Source organism: Triplophysa dalaica, chromosome 21 (assembly GCF_015846415.1).
Source record: "Triplophysa dalaica isolate WHDGS20190420 chromosome 21, ASM1584641v1, whole genome shotgun sequence".
In the NCBI taxonomy this organism is placed as follows: Eukaryota; Metazoa; Chordata; class Actinopteri; order Cypriniformes; family Nemacheilidae; genus Triplophysa; species Triplophysa dalaica.
In genome coordinates, this window is record NC_079562.1 from 14,297,084 (window position 1) to 14,315,885 (window position 18,802).

At 35.8% G+C, this 18,802-nt stretch overlaps 2 protein-coding genes across 5 annotated transcripts; both read right to left on the bottom strand.

Annotated features, from left to right (window-relative positions):
• Window positions 1-996: 996 nt before the first annotated feature.
• ranbp3a (RAN binding protein 3a) lies at window positions 997-10,388 on the bottom strand. 4 transcript variants are annotated; one of them, XM_056734540.1, is made up of 18 exons: window positions 10,342-10,388; window positions 9,175-9,263; window positions 8,902-8,957; window positions 8,768-8,801; window positions 8,598-8,684; window positions 7,477-7,548; window positions 7,303-7,368; window positions 7,044-7,136; window positions 6,858-6,961; window positions 6,183-6,293; window positions 5,983-6,077; window positions 5,811-5,886; window positions 5,603-5,708; window positions 5,398-5,522; window positions 5,192-5,312; window positions 4,409-4,551; window positions 4,147-4,324; window positions 997-3,669 (listed from the first exon to the last, which is right to left on the bottom strand). In XM_056734540.1, the coding sequence occupies exons 2-18, from the start codon at window positions 9,248-9,250 to the stop codon at window positions 3,620-3,622; spliced, it is 1,593 nt and encodes a 530-aa protein (XP_056590518.1). In that variant the 5' UTR covers window positions 9,251-9,263; window positions 10,342-10,388; the 3' UTR covers window positions 997-3,619. The 4 variants fall into 4 exon arrangements, with proteins under 4 accessions (XP_056590518.1, XP_056590520.1, XP_056590521.1 ...); XM_056734542.1 differs by having other exon boundaries at window positions 10,320-10,374; XM_056734543.1 differs by lacking the exon at window positions 10,342-10,388 and adding an exon at window positions 9,593-10,309.
• Window positions 10,389-10,712: 324 nt separating this feature from the next.
• Window positions 10,713-16,563, bottom strand: ctns (cystinosin, lysosomal cystine transporter). The gene is made up of 10 exons (XM_056734544.1): window positions 15,848-16,563; window positions 15,670-15,742; window positions 15,473-15,560; window positions 14,109-14,212; window positions 13,233-13,370; window positions 13,054-13,153; window positions 12,148-12,267; window positions 11,899-12,069; window positions 11,502-11,619; window positions 10,713-11,176 (listed from the first exon to the last, which is right to left on the bottom strand). Exons 1-10 carry the CDS (start codon window positions 15,903-15,905, stop codon window positions 11,031-11,033), a joined length of 1,116 nt encoding a protein of 371 aa, XP_056590522.1. The 5' UTR covers window positions 15,906-16,563; the 3' UTR covers window positions 10,713-11,030.
• Window positions 16,564-18,802: the final 2,239 nt, after the last annotated feature.

Here is an 18,802-nt window from a genome sequence, read left to right on the forward strand (position 1 = left end):
GTAAAATCATGCTTTCATCGGGCCGCACACATGCAAATTCTGAACCAGAACTCTCAGCCCACTAAAGCAGAAATATCAAACCCTATCTGTTAAAATAAACGCAAATGACGTTGTCCAGAATGAGTGACGAGTTTCAAAACTGCATGTGGAAAAGTCTTAATGGAAAGTAAGAAGCACCTCATGAGACTGAAGTTGAGCAGTTTGCCTGAAAGTCAAAACAACCTGAGAAAATTCTTGTTATTGAGACTGGCATAATTCTCCTTTTAGTTTTCTAGTTTCTTTTCAGTAGGAGAGGTTTGTTCTCATTAAAATAACCACAGAATGAGCCCAATACCTGAAGAACCTGTTTCAGTTTACCAGAGATCTGTGCTTAAAGTTTATTAAAGGACAATGACCCATAGCTAAGAACAAATACATTTTATATCAAATAAATGATCAATTTCCTAATTCTAAAGAACTTTCTTTATTCAAAAACACAATACATATATTTAATTTGTAAATTTAATGTAAATTTAAACCTGGATTGTTTTTTAATTGGATTTTGAAAAAGTAATTTGCTGCAGCATTATAGTTTAAAGATGAAAATCTTGCTCACACTTTTGACACTCATCAAAAACACTTTCGAAGGTCAAGTCAGTTTAAGTGCAAGATTTAAATGCATAGACGTTTCGAAATTTCACAAAAAGTTATGTGGTCTGAATGGAGACAACTGTCGAAATCTCGGTGAAATGCACTATTTGTTGCTCTTTGTGTGCGTAAGTTTTTACGTAAATTTGACAAAAAAACAGTGCGCAATAATTTGACACAAAAAATAAGTACAATTTAATTTTAAAAAACACTGTGTGAAAACTTTACGAGTAAGTAAAGTTAACTTAAAAAAAACTCTTAAACAAAAAATTGGGTAAATCCTATAGTTGTTTTTTACAGAGCATAACTATAAAAAAAAAAGAGCACAGAAAGTGTATAAATGTATGAGAAAAGACAAAAAGAGTCAGATGTGGGCAAAGGTGGAACAACTTTATAAAAAGTTAAATATGAAGGCTGTACAGGTTTCCACATCGCAGAATGATGTGACTTTTAAAGCAGCAATTTTCAGTGTCAAAATAACTGTGTTCTGATCCTTTTCAACTGTAAATATGAACAGTCATCTGAGAGGAGGAACAATGAGGAATGAGAAAGCACGATTTTTATGCATATAATTGGGTTTATAATGGTCTGCGGAAAACATCTTAACAATCATCTGAAACCAAAAAATAATAGTGAGAAACAAAACACTATTGAAAAAAAACAATTATTCCAGTGAAGTCAACAGCCCGAAACCTTTTAAATCCCATCTCAACATTTTCACCACAGTGAAATGACATTAAAACCACAGGAGCTGTACAATTGAGTAGTATCAGAACAAAAATAGCCTAGGTTTACACAAACGAGCCAAAAAGCCAAAAAGAAACAAACCTGTAAACCATGTAAACCTTCTAGTTTTCATGCTTCATATTGATGGGAAACATCTCATTTAGAAACTCTTTATGGAAATGTACATTGATCTGTGGAACAAATGTGTTAAGTGGACAAAAAGTACCACAAAAAACAACAACAATGAAGTGCTATAGATGTTATAAACAAACACGACAAACTCTGCAAACAAAACAATACTGTTTAGCATTCAAACCTAAATCCTTCTTGCTAAATTTGTAACAAAGGCCTATGTAGCGTTGTGACCAACATATCTACGTAATTCTTATTTTAAACATATGTATTCACATCAATATCATTTCAAAACAGTATCCTATTATAAAACTACTACTGAATTAAACACCTTTAGACCGCAGGATTCATTGAAACTCTTTAGTACGGTGTTCTTTACATTGTCAAACGCCCTTAAACTTTACAAAGGGTTCCTATATCTACATGACTGGCAGGATGGAGAAATATAACTGCTTTAAACACATTTCAAAATGTGTGGAAGCAAACATTTACATGTAGCGTTGTGTCGTTGGTTATTTTCACGACAATATAATTTGCTACAGATGGCAGTGTATGATGGATATGGTGTTTAGCAGCAGATTGGAGGAAAGCCCTTGTTCAAATACACTGTGTGAGAGTCACAAGTTTGTGTATTTGTTTGGCAGTAACGTGCCTCACAAATCATGTCTGATTCACTATCCCCTTTGATAACTGAAGATAAAACCGGTTTATTCTAGAAACAGTATTATAGTTCAACTGCAAAAAAGACACTTCCAGGTCATATTTACCCAAAGTCAAAAGAAATATGAAACTATACAAGAAAATGAAGCATATATTTTGATGTTTGCATTGTAGGGTTGATTTCAATAAAACCCAAAAAATTATCATTCCCAAAACATATTTCTCAGTAACTTATCTAAACAAATATTAATATTTCAATAGTAATGATTTTTAATTCATCTTTAGATTACAGTAAGCATCTAAGACAAAATGTTAAAGATTCTAAACAGGCTTCATATCATTTATGAAATGTTATTTTTAGTATTAACACATTATTTTAATTAATCATTTATTAATATGTTTTTCTTTAGGCTTTGGTTAAAATTTGATCTGGGCATCTCTTGACATTTATATTACCTTTTCTAAACAATATTTTGATAATATTGTTTAAGAAACAGGAAAAGCTTGCAAACCTCATGTTTTTAAAGAGAGACCAATCATATTTTTTCTCATGGACTGACAAAAGCTTCACAGTAAACAAATTATTTAGGGTGAAAAACACTGCATTTCCATACACAAAACATCAGTAATGCTACAGTAACAGACAATAAAGAACCCATTCTAATAACTATAATAATGATTAATAATTCACGTCTATAATAAGTCATTTTACTATAAAACTTTGTATGCTAAACGTATATACAATACTAACTCTTAATATACAGGACATGTTCATAAAAATATACTGTGTGGGAAATAGTACTATTGCATTTACCGTGTTTACAGTAGTATTTATACAACAGTTCCATGTGTTTGAGAGGTGAGGTTTACTCTTCATATAACCAGCAATTACACCATCATGACAAAAAATGGGTAATTTGATGTTACAAAAACAAAATAAATAAGGTCTACCTCAAATCACAGCTTCTGAATTTAGTGTATTTAGCTGGAGATAAGTGCATGGACGCCTGCTCTGTTTTAATCTGTAACTGTTAAAGCTGCAGAGGAATGCCTCTTACATACCATCATTTAACTGAGGTCATTCTGAGAAGTGAGGGATGATTTCACTGATGCAGGTGGAAGTGAGCAAAAGAGTGAAAATAAACATCTCCTCTCCCTCCTGTTTCCACTCAGACCAAGATCAAAACGCACACACACAGTATGTGAAAGAAACTGTTCACGTTTGGAATTACAATGTGCCCGTTAAATTAAACACTAAGAGTCTTGTGTTCTCATCAATATGATGATGCAGAGAGAGTTTTATGTGTAAAGTCTTTAAATGTTTTTTTTTGCTGTTAAAAAATCAATAAATAAAAGAAAATAATAATGATATGAGTACAGTACAGTCGCAGGAGCTTGGAAAGATTCACCTGCATAGTTATCTTTTTTGTAAGGGTTGCAGTGCGGCATTGTGGGATAGAGACTAGCAGCAGATTTAGCACTTTGTGTCCCCTGTAACTGGACACACACCTGCCTCTGGATTACCTAATGAAAAAAAACAGTTTAAAAAATGAGAAGAAAAAGATTGGATAGTTGTGTTCTGATACTTATGGATATTTAGCACAGACTACATTCTTAAAGAAAGAGGTGCTTAAAAAGGTTCTTGGATGACATATAAGAACCGTTTCTGTTTCATAAAAGGTTCTTTGTGGCGAAAAAAGGTTCTTTAGATTATAAAAAGGTAAGAAAGAGATGGTTCTTTAAAGAACCTTTGACTAAATGGTTCTTTGTGGAATAAAAATTGGTTCTTCTATGGAATCACTGTCAAGAATCTTTTAATAGATGTTAATAGACTTTGTAAAGTACATTTGGTCCAGGCTCGTCCAATGTAAAATTTGGGTCCTGACAAATAATTTGGTAACTGTACAAATTGTGTCATTTTGTGCAAACCGTGAGCATCTGTAGGACACACAACAACATAATGCAACAAACTTATCAACTAACAATGTTTTGAAAGATCACCTGATGCAGGTGTAGAAGCAGCAGGGGTCGTGCGAGGCTCATCATCATCACTGAAGCGGACGACCTCACCTTCAGGGAGAACCGGCTGTCCGTCTGACTCCTGCCCTCCGGTGTTCCGAAGGGCCAGGGTACGATGATGTAACGCTGCAAACAGCTGTGCAGCGTCCTTAGAGCTGGACTGAGAGAAAACACCAGGCCACAATTACGACTCACCCTGTGGTGGTGAAAAGGGTATTGAAAAGTTTATTTAGTATTATCTTACAGATATGAGGAAGACTTTGACGCCCTGCTCCTCAGTGTCCATGGCGGTTATTCTGATACTCTTCTCGCTGGATTTCTCCAGCTGCATCTGAGGCCAGATTTTTGTGTTAAGAATCACCCGAAGACTTCCCTGAGTCCGCATGACTGTAACCCACAAATACAAACATAGCTCCATGTAAAACATTACTAATCAATTGCACATGAACTTATCTTATTTATTTAAGACTCGTTTCTGAAAAACAGATGTCAGCCTGGGTGACAAACAGAAGCATTAGCGCCCCCTTGTGTAAGTCCCAACATCGTCAGTTATCTTTGTGAATGGATTATTAACAATTACAATGTTATGTTAAATAGTTATTATTATAAATATATTGCTTTTAATGTTAATTTCAAGTAAAAGAGGATATTCAATCCCATCAAATGGAAATTTAATATAAGCACGGAGCCAGAATTTAAAAGTGTTAATCCACCCAAAAATGAAAATTCTGACATCATTTATTTCCCCTCTTTTCATTACAAACCTTTATGACTTTCTTTGTTCCGCAGAACACAAAATAAGATATTTTTAACAAAGTTGGTAACTGAACAGTACTGGTACCATTCACTTCTATTGCATGGACACAAAACCAATTCAAGTGAATACCAATATTCTACAAAATATCCCCTTTTTAGTATTCTGCGGAAGGAAGAAAGTCATACAGAGTGTAAATGATGCCAGAATTTTCTTTTTTGCCTGAACTATCCCTTTAATGTGAGTTTGCAATAGATTATACATTTGTTTTACCCAATCTGGACTGCAGGGTGCCATAATCAGCGGATGCCATATCATTCAGTCGGAGAACGCCACATCCTCTCTCCACCCACGACTGAGAGATAATCTCAAACACAAACAATTTACACTGCATCTGAAAACACACACACCTCACACCATCATCCCACTTGTCTTAACCACGCTGATATGTAATGATGGGATATGAGAGCTGTTCTCACCTGTAGCACATTACTCTCAGACTCCTCTCCCGTCTGCACCTGCACTCGCTCTAACAAACACTTCTGGGGTTTGTGCGCTTCGTGGCGTGCTGCGGACTCCTCCAGAGACTCTTTCGTGTTTTCACCTGCATCACATTACAAAATCACAATATTTTTCACCAATGATTTCATTCTACATCGGGGGTAAATGTATCATGTGACATACCCTTCTCCTGAGTCTCATCTTGCTGAATCTGTCCGAATAGGCCGACGGCTGTTTCTGCCGTCTCTCTGCTGCCCCCTGCAGGTTCTGTGCTGATTTTTGGCATTGCCTGAGAGATGAGGGTGGGATTGACGTATTTGATCATTTGTAATTTAACCGGGCCAAATTTTGACATACACTTCAATGACTAGAAAGGAATTTACTGCTTTACCAACACACGATCCGACATGTTCTGGCCAAAAACGAATTTTGCACTTTTGGCACGGCTATCGTCAGCTTTCTGCGTGCTATGGGAAACAATAATCATGCCAAAACTGGTTACAAGTTTCTACCTGAGGAGACCTGTATAATGCTCTTAAAACAGGATAAATATTTACCAGTACCTGCATGTGATGTACTGCAAGAAGTAGTTTGTTTCCTCAGAATTGTCAGCTGGAGGACAATCTTTATCGTAACACTCAGGTGAATGTTTACACACCTATTCAAGAAAGAAACAGACATACAACTTCAATAAGACAAAACAACTGAAAAACATTTTTACGTGTTGAATTATTAAAGACATCAACAATAAAAACTGTCAAACCTTGGCTCTTTCATTCATATTTTGTCCAAATATAAAAGTGGTTTCGATTGGATCATTATGTCCTTCATGTTTGTCGCTTGTTTTGTCACCAAACCCTTTGCTGCTTTTTATCTTGAAAGATCAAAAGACAAATGAAGGTTCAACATTTCGTCACTTTGCTTGTTTTTGTTCAACTTTGCAGTATTCGTGTCTCCACAGATGAAACTAAAATGACTAGGTCAGCCAAACAAAACTAGATGTCTTGTTTATTCTGAAAGCAAAAGTTTGTGAAAACATCACTAGATTCATCTGGCCTGTGTTCAAACATGCTGACACTGACATTATGTCAAATATCAGAAGCCCGATTTACACATTATGATGGATAACTAAGCCACATAATGTTTGACTGTCTGTTCATTTATAAGTGGATTTTAAAGCAACAAACACGTTTTATTTTGATAGCGTGATTTGTTAGTTCTCAATTATTTAAAGATATTTGTGTTCTACTGGTTCCTAGATGTCAGACATGAATATGACGAAGGTCACTCTGGGAAAGTACAAGCATCTGTTTGTTATTAAAGTAGTGAAACTGATATACATAAACTGTGACTTAAGTGTCCAAACACTTTTTTTTATTGATGTCAACTACTGTGCGATACAGTGCAAACTGGAAAACATGTTTGAGTTGTGGCTTACAGATGATAGCTGGTTATCCTGCGTAGCATCAGAAGACGGGTCTGTGGTACTGTCACATCCTGCATCAGAGGACTCTTTCAATCCATTTGAGCTGTTGATCTGATCTGTGTTAAAGTAAAAAAACTGATCTTAAATAATTCTTTGACAAACTTAAGTGTAGTTCTGTTCTGCACGTCATGTACACACCGCTCTGAGGGGGGGTTTTGGCCGGAGGGGGCTGCAGCACGGACGGTCGGAGGATGCTGCGTTGGGCTTCTTTAGGTTTAGGACTGGGGACACCTGAAAGAAATTAATTAACAGCATGATCACTCCAAAACACAAGGCCTGGCAGCAATGCATTCCTCATGCTGTCAGGACATGAGAGGGTCTTAAATGCAGGGTCTTAGGTTCATAAGCTTGACAATAAACAAGCTTATTAAAAGCAGATGTCAGAACGGGGACCCACCAGCACTTGGTGCCTGGCCGTGGATTAGCGTTGCGGGCTTCAGGTGAAACCCCACCGTCTTCTCCTCTAATCAACAAAGGAAACGTTGAGACAACATCAATGAAGTGACATAACTGCAGATATGGAACTCACAGATGTGAGCTGATACAGGTTTGTAACATGTTTGAGTCTCACCAGGTTCAGAGTCAGAGTTTGGGGTTGGTGAACGACAGAATTTGGACGGCACTGAAACATTGTTCTTAGGAACTGCAAAAAAAAGGAAAAGGTGTTTAAAATAAGAAGTCCTGAACTATTGTATTTAGTTATCTACTTGATAACTGCACAGCTCTCTGAAATACTTGATTCTAATTGGTAGCTTGCTGTGTATTTTTTATAAACATAAACTGTATTTATTTGAACGGAATTTCCTTTTTAATAAAAATCCAAAATGTTGGCCTCTATAAGGCTGTTCACATTATAACGATAACTATAAAGATAACTGTAACTATAACTATATTTGCGTCCACACCAACGGACGATAACAAAAACATAATGTTAATCTTAAGCCTGCGGGCTGCAGTGTTCTCAGTCACTAAAATGAATGTAGATGATCTGCCACTGATGCTTTCGGTTTCATTCCCGAACGTCTTTTATCCAAAATGCGCCAGCAAAGGCTGGATGCTTTCTCTGGAGGCTTAAGGTGCGCTCATGTCTTGGACGTTAAGCATTTATTTGCCAGCTTGCTGACTCATAAGCATTACATATATAATATGCGGCCGTAAACACACCGCTTTCCGACCACTAGAGTCTTTAATTCTGACATACAAGCCATGTTGCAATCACCAATAGTCAAAGATTATCTGCCAGAAACAGTGATCCCAACGATATCGTTCTCTGTATCTTTATAGTTATGGTGTGAACCCCGCTATTCGGGGGTATTATTAATAAATACGTTATTTTTTATAGTCATGGTTATAAAGTGAACGGCCCTTGTATCACAGTCTGTTGTTGAAGTCAAATTATAACAAACTGCCATTTCCAGGAACATCATACCTGACAGCTGAACATATTAATCATCATTACTGGCTTACTGATGCCAACAGGGGTAAGATGAGGAGATGCACTTGCACAATACTGATTTTGCTTTATTTTGAAACCCAAAAAGTTAGATTGCAGCTAAAAATTATCAAGATTATAATGTACTTATTTTGTCTATTTATATAGGTTGAAAATGGAACAACTCATGATCATGTTATACCGTCGACTGTTAAATCCACTTTACCAAGTAATCTGAGTACAAGGAATGTCAGGATTACCTGAATTTGCACGTGGGAATTGTGCGTACGGTGACATTCTTTCTCTTTTTGCAATATGGGAGTAACTGCCATCATCTTTATCGGAGTCTGAGGCAAAAAGCAATATAAACTTTTACTAAAATACTAGAAAGACACTTTACATCAATGTAGACTTTCTGTAGACTACTTACCTTCTCCATCTGAGCTCGATTCTTCTGCAGACCTCTAGAAACAACAATTCAGAATCAATTTCAACAATGGACAGGTTGAACGGTACTGCAAGATGCATTCTAGAGTACTGAATCACACAAAATATCCGTCTTACTTTTTGTCCTTTGTCCGCTTGGAACACAAACACAGGGGGAGCAACAGCAGGTCTCTCTGTGGGATTAAAGACACTTTGTCATTACGAGATTATTTGATACATCTTTAAACAAAAGCATAATTTTAACAAATTAAAACATTTATAAAGATTACCAATGGGTGAATATGATCTATTATTAATTCAAAGCATAAGAAAATATGTTTCAATAACCTAAAGTCAAAAATGAGCCTGGGTATCAGCGCTTCTGTTTTTATGAACATAAACATGACTAACCATTCTCATCTTCCATGCTGCTGTCTGTGTCTTTCCTCAAAATGATTTCAACCTCCTCTGAATACAGTATGACCATCAGAAACAGAAACCTTCACAAAATATGGTGACAAATGCATTATTATTATTATTAGTTGCAGTAATAGTAGCATTTATTAACTTTAAAAAAAGGTAATTTTGAATAAAATGATATAAAATACTTGTGCAATGTCACAGCACATCTTTTATATTCGGTTAATCTGAGGTTTGCATTTCTCATGGTATAATTCACACTGAGGTCACACATGCAATTTAAAGGTGAGTGGGTGCATCATCTCGAAAGTTTGCAAACAACATAGTTCTTCTAATGTCATATTATTTAAGCAACCTCCGTAAAATTATGCATTGACCTTGTACACACAAACAATATGTCATTACTTACTCATCCTCATGTTGTTCAATACCTTGATGGCTTTTTTATCTTGTTTTGGGTTACAATGGGAGGGATCATCTTCTCAAGCCTCAAAAGCGCCCAAACTTTGTAAATGAACTGAACAAACGATTTTGGTGTAGGAAAAAAAATCATAATCCGCTATTTTAGTTTTAATTAAAATATAATTCATTTATGTTTTTTTCTTGTTATTATTATCATTCTTTTCTGCTGACGCATCCCGGTTGTTATGGCAACAAGACACTTTCGTGAATGCATATGATCAAAAACTCTTATTTTTCTAGACAAAACCCATTTGTATATCTTTAGGGCATCTGAAATAGACGGCATGGGTCGTGTGGAGGTATTTTGTTAAGTATTTGTGTCCTTTTGAAGTTTGAGAAGAGGTCCCCATTTACATCCATTGTAACAACAAAAAAACACCACATTTCAAAACATCACCACTTTGTTTCCAAATATCAAAAAGTGGGTGTACGACACGAGTAAACAATGACACAATAATGGTCTCTTTAAAAGTAAACAATAACATACAAAGCTAAGTTTGCAGTGGGTACACGTCACTGATCTCTACATTATAGCAGTGAGTTCAGATGCTGCGCTAACACTCCACGATTAAACTCAACACGATACACAAACACACACATTCCCTCGACTCCAAACACTCGCATTCTTCACAACATTATTCATTATAGGTATAAAACACGTCATGCGTTCACACTTGTGTTTCTGCTACCAGTTACCCTCAGTTGTCAACTCCGCCATCTTCCTTCCGCTCTATACCCACAATCCTCTGCGCGGATATTCAAAGCGACGCCACGCGACCGTCGCGCGTATAGCACAGTCAATTTATTTGTGTTTTCTTTGTGCAGACAATATCTTTTCTACACAAGTATAAATACTCTATAATAAAAATCAGTCAGAATAATCTTGCGTGAATACAGTAGAAACTACAGTAGTACTCACAAGTTAACTTCCTAAATCTGACCTCACTAATTTTATTGTGATTAATTATATACATATTTTACGCTTGCAATTGAAAGTCATTCTGGGTAAAAGTTAAGTCTAACATTACATTGAAATAGCATAAAATAATCCAAAGCAACAGGTCAGAGGATTTTCCTCATTGTAGTTTATTTTTCATTTGAAACGTGACAAAAGTCAAAAGGACCAGCTTACATTATAGTGTTTATACAATTCATTTCATTGTAATACCAGCTCCAACTATTTAGTAAATACAGTTTTCATATATGGTAATCTACCATACAAATGTAAAAAAACTATGACAAATATCTCTCACTTTCAAAAGATGAAGGCTTTTAGTGAAAGTTCATAATTCCCTTTAATAGATGATTTAATTGTTTAGATCATTCAAACCATATAAAACATTGTAAACAAAGAAATGGTTTAAGGCAAGTGAGGTGCTGATAATCTATTTCTGATCATTTAAATCTTGATATGGTGGCTCTCGGTTCCCATACAGACAGTAATGCTGTATTATAAACACAATATCAAAAAAGATGGAGAACACGCCCAATCCAAACTTTGTAGGGTCCCCAAATATAAACTTCCATTTATCTGTAAAGAAAACACATTAACAATTTAAAAGAGGAAAGACTTCCTAAAACTGGGCATCCCCCTTTTTGGGATTCACGTGTAACCCAAGTTTTAAGTCAGTATTCAGATTTGAGCTGTGAAGCATCTTACACTATGAAATATCTTCTAAATCAGGTTTAAATAACAAACATGTTGACATCCTTTGATTAAATCCGCAGACAGGTTCATAGACTAGCACTGACGTTACTGCAAATGGGGCAAAAATGTTGTTGCGTTATCCTACCTTCTTGTTTAATTTAGTAAATGAATGTGAATAGGTAAACTACTAGAGTTTGTGTTGTCTCACCATTGTTAAAGGCCTGAAGGAACATCTGAATCAAACTAAAGCTGCCACCGGTGAAGTCCAGTAGAACGTTGCCGATGCTCCATCCCTTTGTGCTCTGTCTACGGTAGTTCATATAAGCCTGAAAAATATGATAGTATATTTATGATATATCTTTACTTCCGGTTTCTTATATTGGTGTATTCATTTTTTAATCATTCTAATTAAATGTCCCTGATCTTACTATGCAAGTACACAGTCCATTCAGCAGTATTTACAGAATACGCATGAAAAGTATTAAATGTTACCATATGTGATCCAAACATTATAACTAACAAAGTGGTCTAATGTGCATATCTTTGGTGGCAAATGCCATTTCATGTTGTCTTTCACATGAACCTTTTTTCGTGCATTGCATTACCTGTGGAATGTATTTTACAAGAGTGACACCCAGTTTAATATAGGAGAAGTAGTACAGATAATCCAGCCAGGTGATCTTCTGTGCCACGGCAACAAAGAGGGAGACAAACGCAAAGGTCCAGCCAATCACCAGCAACCCAATGGCCACTTTGGACACCTTTTGATCACCTCTCTGAAAGATATAAAGGGGAAAGGTTAGGAAGGTTTAAAGAGCAATGCAAAAGTAAAGCCTGACATGGTTAAAATTTACCTCATAGATGAAACATTGGCAGATATAGACGAGAGTGAGAACTACAGCATGAAGACTGAAGAACACATCATTGGCGTCGACCGGAATGACTCCATTGGGATCTTTCTTCAAGAATTCTTCCTGAAGAGTGTGTTTACGGTGCATTTATTCAGTTTGGATCATGAAAATTTTTGGTTCTCAAAGCCTTTCAATTGTGTTACTTATAAGCAAAATAAAATGCTTAAAATGTTCATATTAGTAGGATACTTACTGTTAGAATTACGAATTAGACCATTCGCCACCTCACCACAAGACTCAAATCGACAGAATTAAAGGGGTCATATGACGCGAATACGTGATTTTCTGTGTCTTTGGTGTGTTTTAAGTTGCCCATGCATGTATTAGACATGTACAATTGTAAATATTAAAGTGTCGGAACAAAAGAGTCATTCTATGTAAAATCGAATGCTCACCCAGACCTTCGTGAAACGCCTCGAAAAACCACACCCCCACAAATCTACGTCAGTTCGTGGTATGATTTTACTAAGACCGCCCAAATGTTTACGCAAGTAAGGTGGGTGTACCTGTCAGCACAATTTCTTTGACACCTGATGTTCCAAATATGGTAAGAGGCGTTACATTTCCTTCACACGCTTGCAGTTTTCGACCAATCATTACGCACCGGTTAACCGGCCAATCATAGCACACCTTAAGCTTTGTAAAAAATCTGCGCGTTTTAGAGAGGCGGGGCAAAGAGGAGATATAAACATGCACAGTATGTGGAAAATACTGTGTTTTTTAACCTTAAATCGTGTACAGTATACACATTGCATTACATCTAAAACAAACAATGTTTGTTTTAGCCGTGTCATATGACCCCTTTAAAGCAAATGTTATATTACAGGTGTTACAGTCAGGTGCTCTCACCTGTATATATGGCACCCAGAACAGGCCAACATTGAAAACGCTGTAAGCAATGAATCCAGTCAGGTTGAGACTGATGAAATCAAAACTGAGGCCCACCACACTGTGTGACCCAAAAAAAGTGTTATTTATCAAATGTATATTCATTCATCAGTTTAATCGCAAATAAAAAGGATCGTTACCTGCGTCGTTTCCAGTTCTCATATGCCTGTGGGTAGAATGACACAGACCAGGCCAGGAAGTAAATCCAGCCAATAATCTGGTTGATGATGAAGAGAACGTTGCTCCTGACAATCAAAAACCTAATTCGAGTTTCAAAGCTGAAAATAAAAGATTGTATTAAATGCTTGAACATTTCACACATCCACAGCAGAGGTTCTTAAGGAATATTCTCATTAACTGTATCTGATTGGAATATAGAACGTTTTTAACAACCAAAAGTGTGACCTAGAAATGAAGGCGATCTCATTGTATCCCGCAAGCTCTTAAAAGCTGAACTACTTTTAAACTGGCACAGCGTTTCATGATGCAAATGCTAAAAAATGCTATAAAAACAGATGCGTAACAGAGCGAATAATAATGAAAGTAACTAAACAGTAAAATGTCTTGTTCTTCTTGAGCCATGCAACTGCGATATCCTAAAGCTTGTTATATTACTTGGGTGGTGTTTGATAAATTTTGGCCTATAAAACTTGGCCACAAACCAATAAAGGTAGTAAATCCTTAATCTACTGTCAAAAGAAAGACAAAAAGTGAAAGGATGGTGTTGACTAGAGAATGTGTTTCAGTGAGGATGTGAGAGTGACGGGCCCTCAAGCTGTTATTTTAAGGACACTGAATACATCTCTTCCGTTAACATACGCACACAACATCAACAGAACCTGTTTTGCAACAAGTTGATGCAAAAGCTCAACTGTAATGCTTTTAACCATTTATGTGTCCATTTATGCCTGAAAACCACATGCGGCTGAAAAGAAATGACACAACAGATCACTTTTTTATTTGATAGAATTGTGATCAACTAAACACAGATTAACAGAATTGAATTAACAACATACCTTTTAACCCGCGAGTCATTGCTGTAAAGCTCAACTGTAACCTGACCGACTCCTTTTGCTTCCACTTCAAAAGATACAGATGTGTTTCCTTTTGGCACGACAACCTGTCGAAGATCACAGAGACAAATGTAGCCATTTACCCTTGCTTAAACAGACAAGGGGAATATTTGTCACATTCAATTGAACAATTAATCAGTAAAACAACCCTTTGTGGTAAACAATCCTTAAAACAGACCAAAAATGTCAAAAGAATCAATCCTGTAGGTTAAAATAAAAGATCTTCCTGATAAAGGCTATAGTGAAACCCAACATCGTCGTTAATTCAAATATATTTTGAAAGATGAATTCAAAACGTTGCATGTGTGTTGCAAAGTTGGGCTTGGAGTGTAAACTGAAGCTCAGCTTTGAGGTTAAGAAAGCTTGGCACAAGATACGATACACAACACATGTGCAAAGCTGAGTCAAAACCCTGGAGAACGACTGCTGTGGTGGGAAACAAAAGAGAATCAGATCAACAAAATATATATTCTGATAACTCTAGTCGTGTTCTCAATGTATGCTTGATCTCCTTTGAGCTTTTTGTATTATTTTTGCTTTTTTAAATTTAATTAAAAACCCACATTCCCTGATGCTCAGTATTTTGCCTTTAAACATTTTTTTTTTCAATATCAAATTGTATTTTCTCAATTTTGGACCATACAATAAAATAATCTGAGGGGTCATTAAAATGTTGTATATATATATATATATATATATATATTCACTGCCTTTCTTAAGTTCAGGGTCACTCACACAAAACTCGAGAATAAAACAAATGTCACTTTGCTATTTATGTTGTGACTATATAGAATAAACATAATTGAAAATCAATTAAAACTTTATATCTTTAGCATCTTTAAAAAGCCACCCTTAGACCTAAACTGTTGCGTGTTCTTATTTGATCTCACTGAAGACTGAAAAGGAGAGGAAATTGTTGAATAAGGTCGTATTTTTGTTTTACTGCACACTAAAAGTAGGTTGAAGCACTGTAGGCGCATGGACTACTTTAACAAGACTGCGCTTAAAGTGTTGCATTGCTGTTTATGGGGGGTTCAGAAAACTTTAAGTCTTCATCTTTTAATTTGTGTTTTAGTTTTAAGTTCGGTTGTGGAACGACTTTCCCTTTAAAATCTTGTAAAAGATAAATGAACATTGAATGTTACGATAACAAATTGATGAGAATTTAAATATGAAACTTTAAACATAAATGGGGCAATTTGAATAATTGCATATGAGTTAACTTTTTTTTAAATTAATTGTGTTAATCCAACAGATTTTCTTCAAATGTGTTCAAATCCGTCCTGTTATAAGTGCACATACAGTACCTCATCTGGTAGTTGAATTAGTGAGGAGACATTTCTGGATTTATATGTGATGTTAAAATAAACAGTTACAGATGTGTTCAGCTGCGAACTGTCGGAGAAAACAAAGGGATGATATAAAAATGATTCATGATGAGCACATCAGCCGGATTTAATGTTTTTGGACTCTTAGTTGAAGCCATACATCTAGATTATCATACCTTAACGTTATAGTGATGTTTTGTGAGGACTTTTCCTGTAGATCGACCGTTGCTGGCGCTTTAATTGTCACTTCTGCAACGATTGTAAAGTTATTTATTCATATTAATAAAATACTCACTTTCACTGTTTATCTTTGTGCCATCGAATGTTTATTTATATTAATAACATTGTACTCACCACAAAACGTCGAGGCCAGAGAAATAGATAGCGTCAAAAGAAACAGTACCTTCTTCATCTTGATTTCATATGTTTTAACTTACATATGCATGACTGTTCATGTTTACAGGCATAAGTCAACAGAGGTGTGATGAAGAAAGTGAAAACACTCGGCGACTGCTGAAAGTTAGCGTAGATAAAGTACAGATCTGCAACTGTCAACCTAAACGGTATTTATGGATATAAAACAATGAGCATTCAGTCGATTAAAAGAGGAACTAAATGAGGAAAATCTTTACCCTCTTCTTCCGCATACAAGATCACGTGATATACGTCAGCTGACAACTAACTGTTTGGACTGCATCTCTGCGCAGTTTGATCGGCTTATGACGTCAAAATACCGCGAGAGCGATTGCTAAGCAGTATTTCAAAAATGAAGGAGGACTGTTTACCTTTGTATTTTTCCCCATTACGCACTGCACTGACCACCAGAACACACAAATATTTTTCCCGCAGGCTATACTCCTGAACAATTAAAAGCTTTTTCTTCACACTGTCCATCACATTTCACCCTTGCACATCGCAATATATGCTTCTGGAAACTGCATGTACATTGTAAGAAACAATAGGTTTAACCTGTAAACACATTTAACACACTTTTAAAAATGATATTTAGTGTTTTTGTCTATATTTTTTGACAATTTGTATATAGTGCATTATTGTTTTTATTTTTATTGTTATTGTTTTTGAGATTAAAGTCGAAGTGTAACGAGATTAAAATCGAAATGTTTTGAGATTAAAGTCGAAATGTTATGAGATTAAAGTCGAAATGTTATGAGAATAAAGTCGAAATGTTACGAGATTAAAATCGAAATGTTATGAGATTAAAGTCGAAATGTTACGAGATTAAAATCGAAATGTTATGAGATTAAAGTCGAAATGTTACGAGATTAAAATCGAAATGTTATGAGATTAAAGTCGAAATGTTACGAGATTAAAATCGAAATGTTATGAGAATAAAGTCGAAATGTTATGAGATTAAAGTCGAAGTGTACGAGATTAAAATCGAAATGTTATGAGATTAAAGTCGAAATGTTACGAGATTAAAGTCGAAATGTTACGAGATTAAAGTCGAAATGTTATGAGATTAAAGTCGAAATGTTACGACATTAAAGTCGAAATGTTACGAGATTAAAATCGAAATGTTATGAGATTAAAGTCGAAATGTTACGATAATAAAGTCGAAATGTTATGAGATTAAAGTGGAAATGTTATGAGATTAAATTCGAAATGTTACGAGAATAAAGTTGAAATGTTATGAGATTAAAGTCGAAATGTTAAGAGATTAAAATCGAAATGTTACGAGATTAAAATCGAAATGTTATTGGATTAAAGTCAAAATGTTATGAGATTAAAGTCGAAATGTTATGAGATTAAAGTCGAAATGTTACGAGATTAAAGTCGAAATGTTATGAGATTAAAGTCGAAATGTTAATGGATTAAAGTCAAAATGTTACGAGAATAAAGTCTAAATGTTACGAGATTATAGTCGAAATCTTGTTTTATTTTTATTTTTAACATTGCACTAAAAACGCCGTCGTACTACTGTATGTTTGCACCATGTGTTAACTTTCTTCTGCACTAAGCTCCTGTGGCCAAGTCAAATTCCTTGTGTCTGTAAACATACTTGGTAATAAAGCTCTTTCTGGAAATAAAGCTTTTTCTGATTCTGATATAGTTCTGTAGTTAATTTACAGATCATCGGTCTCTTGAAATCAATATCTCACAGTACATTATGTACCGTACAAAAAAAGTGCAGCCTGGTGCATTTTCAATCATTGTTGTCAAAACTATAGCCATGTCAGGCAATATAATTAAACTATTATGTTGACATATGGACTTGTATTATGGCACTGACAGGTCATTTATATAAATATTTATTATTGCCAGATGAACTAAGAATTTTAAGCAAGTCATGTCCATGGTGTGGTGCTCGTTTGAAGAAAAGCGCTGGTTTGCAAATGTTTAAGGGATAGTAACAAAAGCGACTAACAAAATAGAAACAGATGTTCTTGACATTCTTGAAATTCTTCTGCAGAATTCGAAATTGGACATAACTCACAGAGTTTGATCACGTTTATGTACAGCTGTGCGATTATCTCCGAAAAGTGCTCTCTCTCGCTCTTGTTCCAGCTGGTTGACGTGTGTGGATGCTCCTTCTCCCGCTCTCCCTGGTTGACGCGTGGCCGTGCTTTGACAAGAGAATTGTCCAATAAGGGACTTAAAGTTATTACGGAGCGGATTAAAAAAAAAATTCAGAAAAAAACTTTGGCTGGGGGCATGTATCGACCACAGAATACTACGTCATAAGTCCAACTCGTTTTTTGACAAGTTGACCTTGTCAAGCATGAGAAACCAGCACGTTTAACAGTGCAAAGAAGTCAGAATGCATGAAACACTGCCGCACCTCCCCTTTAATAATGTGTTTGTAACATCTGTAAAATTATTAGGACATACAGGCAGACAGATAGATTGATAGATTCTCCAAATAAAACTATTAGGCTATCCATTACAAAGATCAGTGTTTCTGGGAAACATGAAGTGCAGCAAAGTAGCAATTGAAAGTGTCCCTGGGGAAGCGCTGGACTGACATGGCAAAGCAATGTTCTTATTGAAAAAGTCCAGCTTCAAAGGTCATGCAGAATTATGGGAATGTCTGTGAGGACCCAGGAGTGAGCTCCAGTAATCCAAGATTAGATCACGGCCTGGTCATGTATGCGCTGCAAGAAAAAATGTGTTGAGTCGCTACATGCAGCGGAACTGAGCTGTTGGCAACTGGCAAAGACCAACTCATGCCAGGCATGGCACATAATGATAGACATTTCTGGCTGTTATCTGCCTGTAACCTATGACAAGATACAGGCAAAGGCATCTGCCTATTGACACAATGCCAAAGTTCGAGCTTAGTTCAGATTT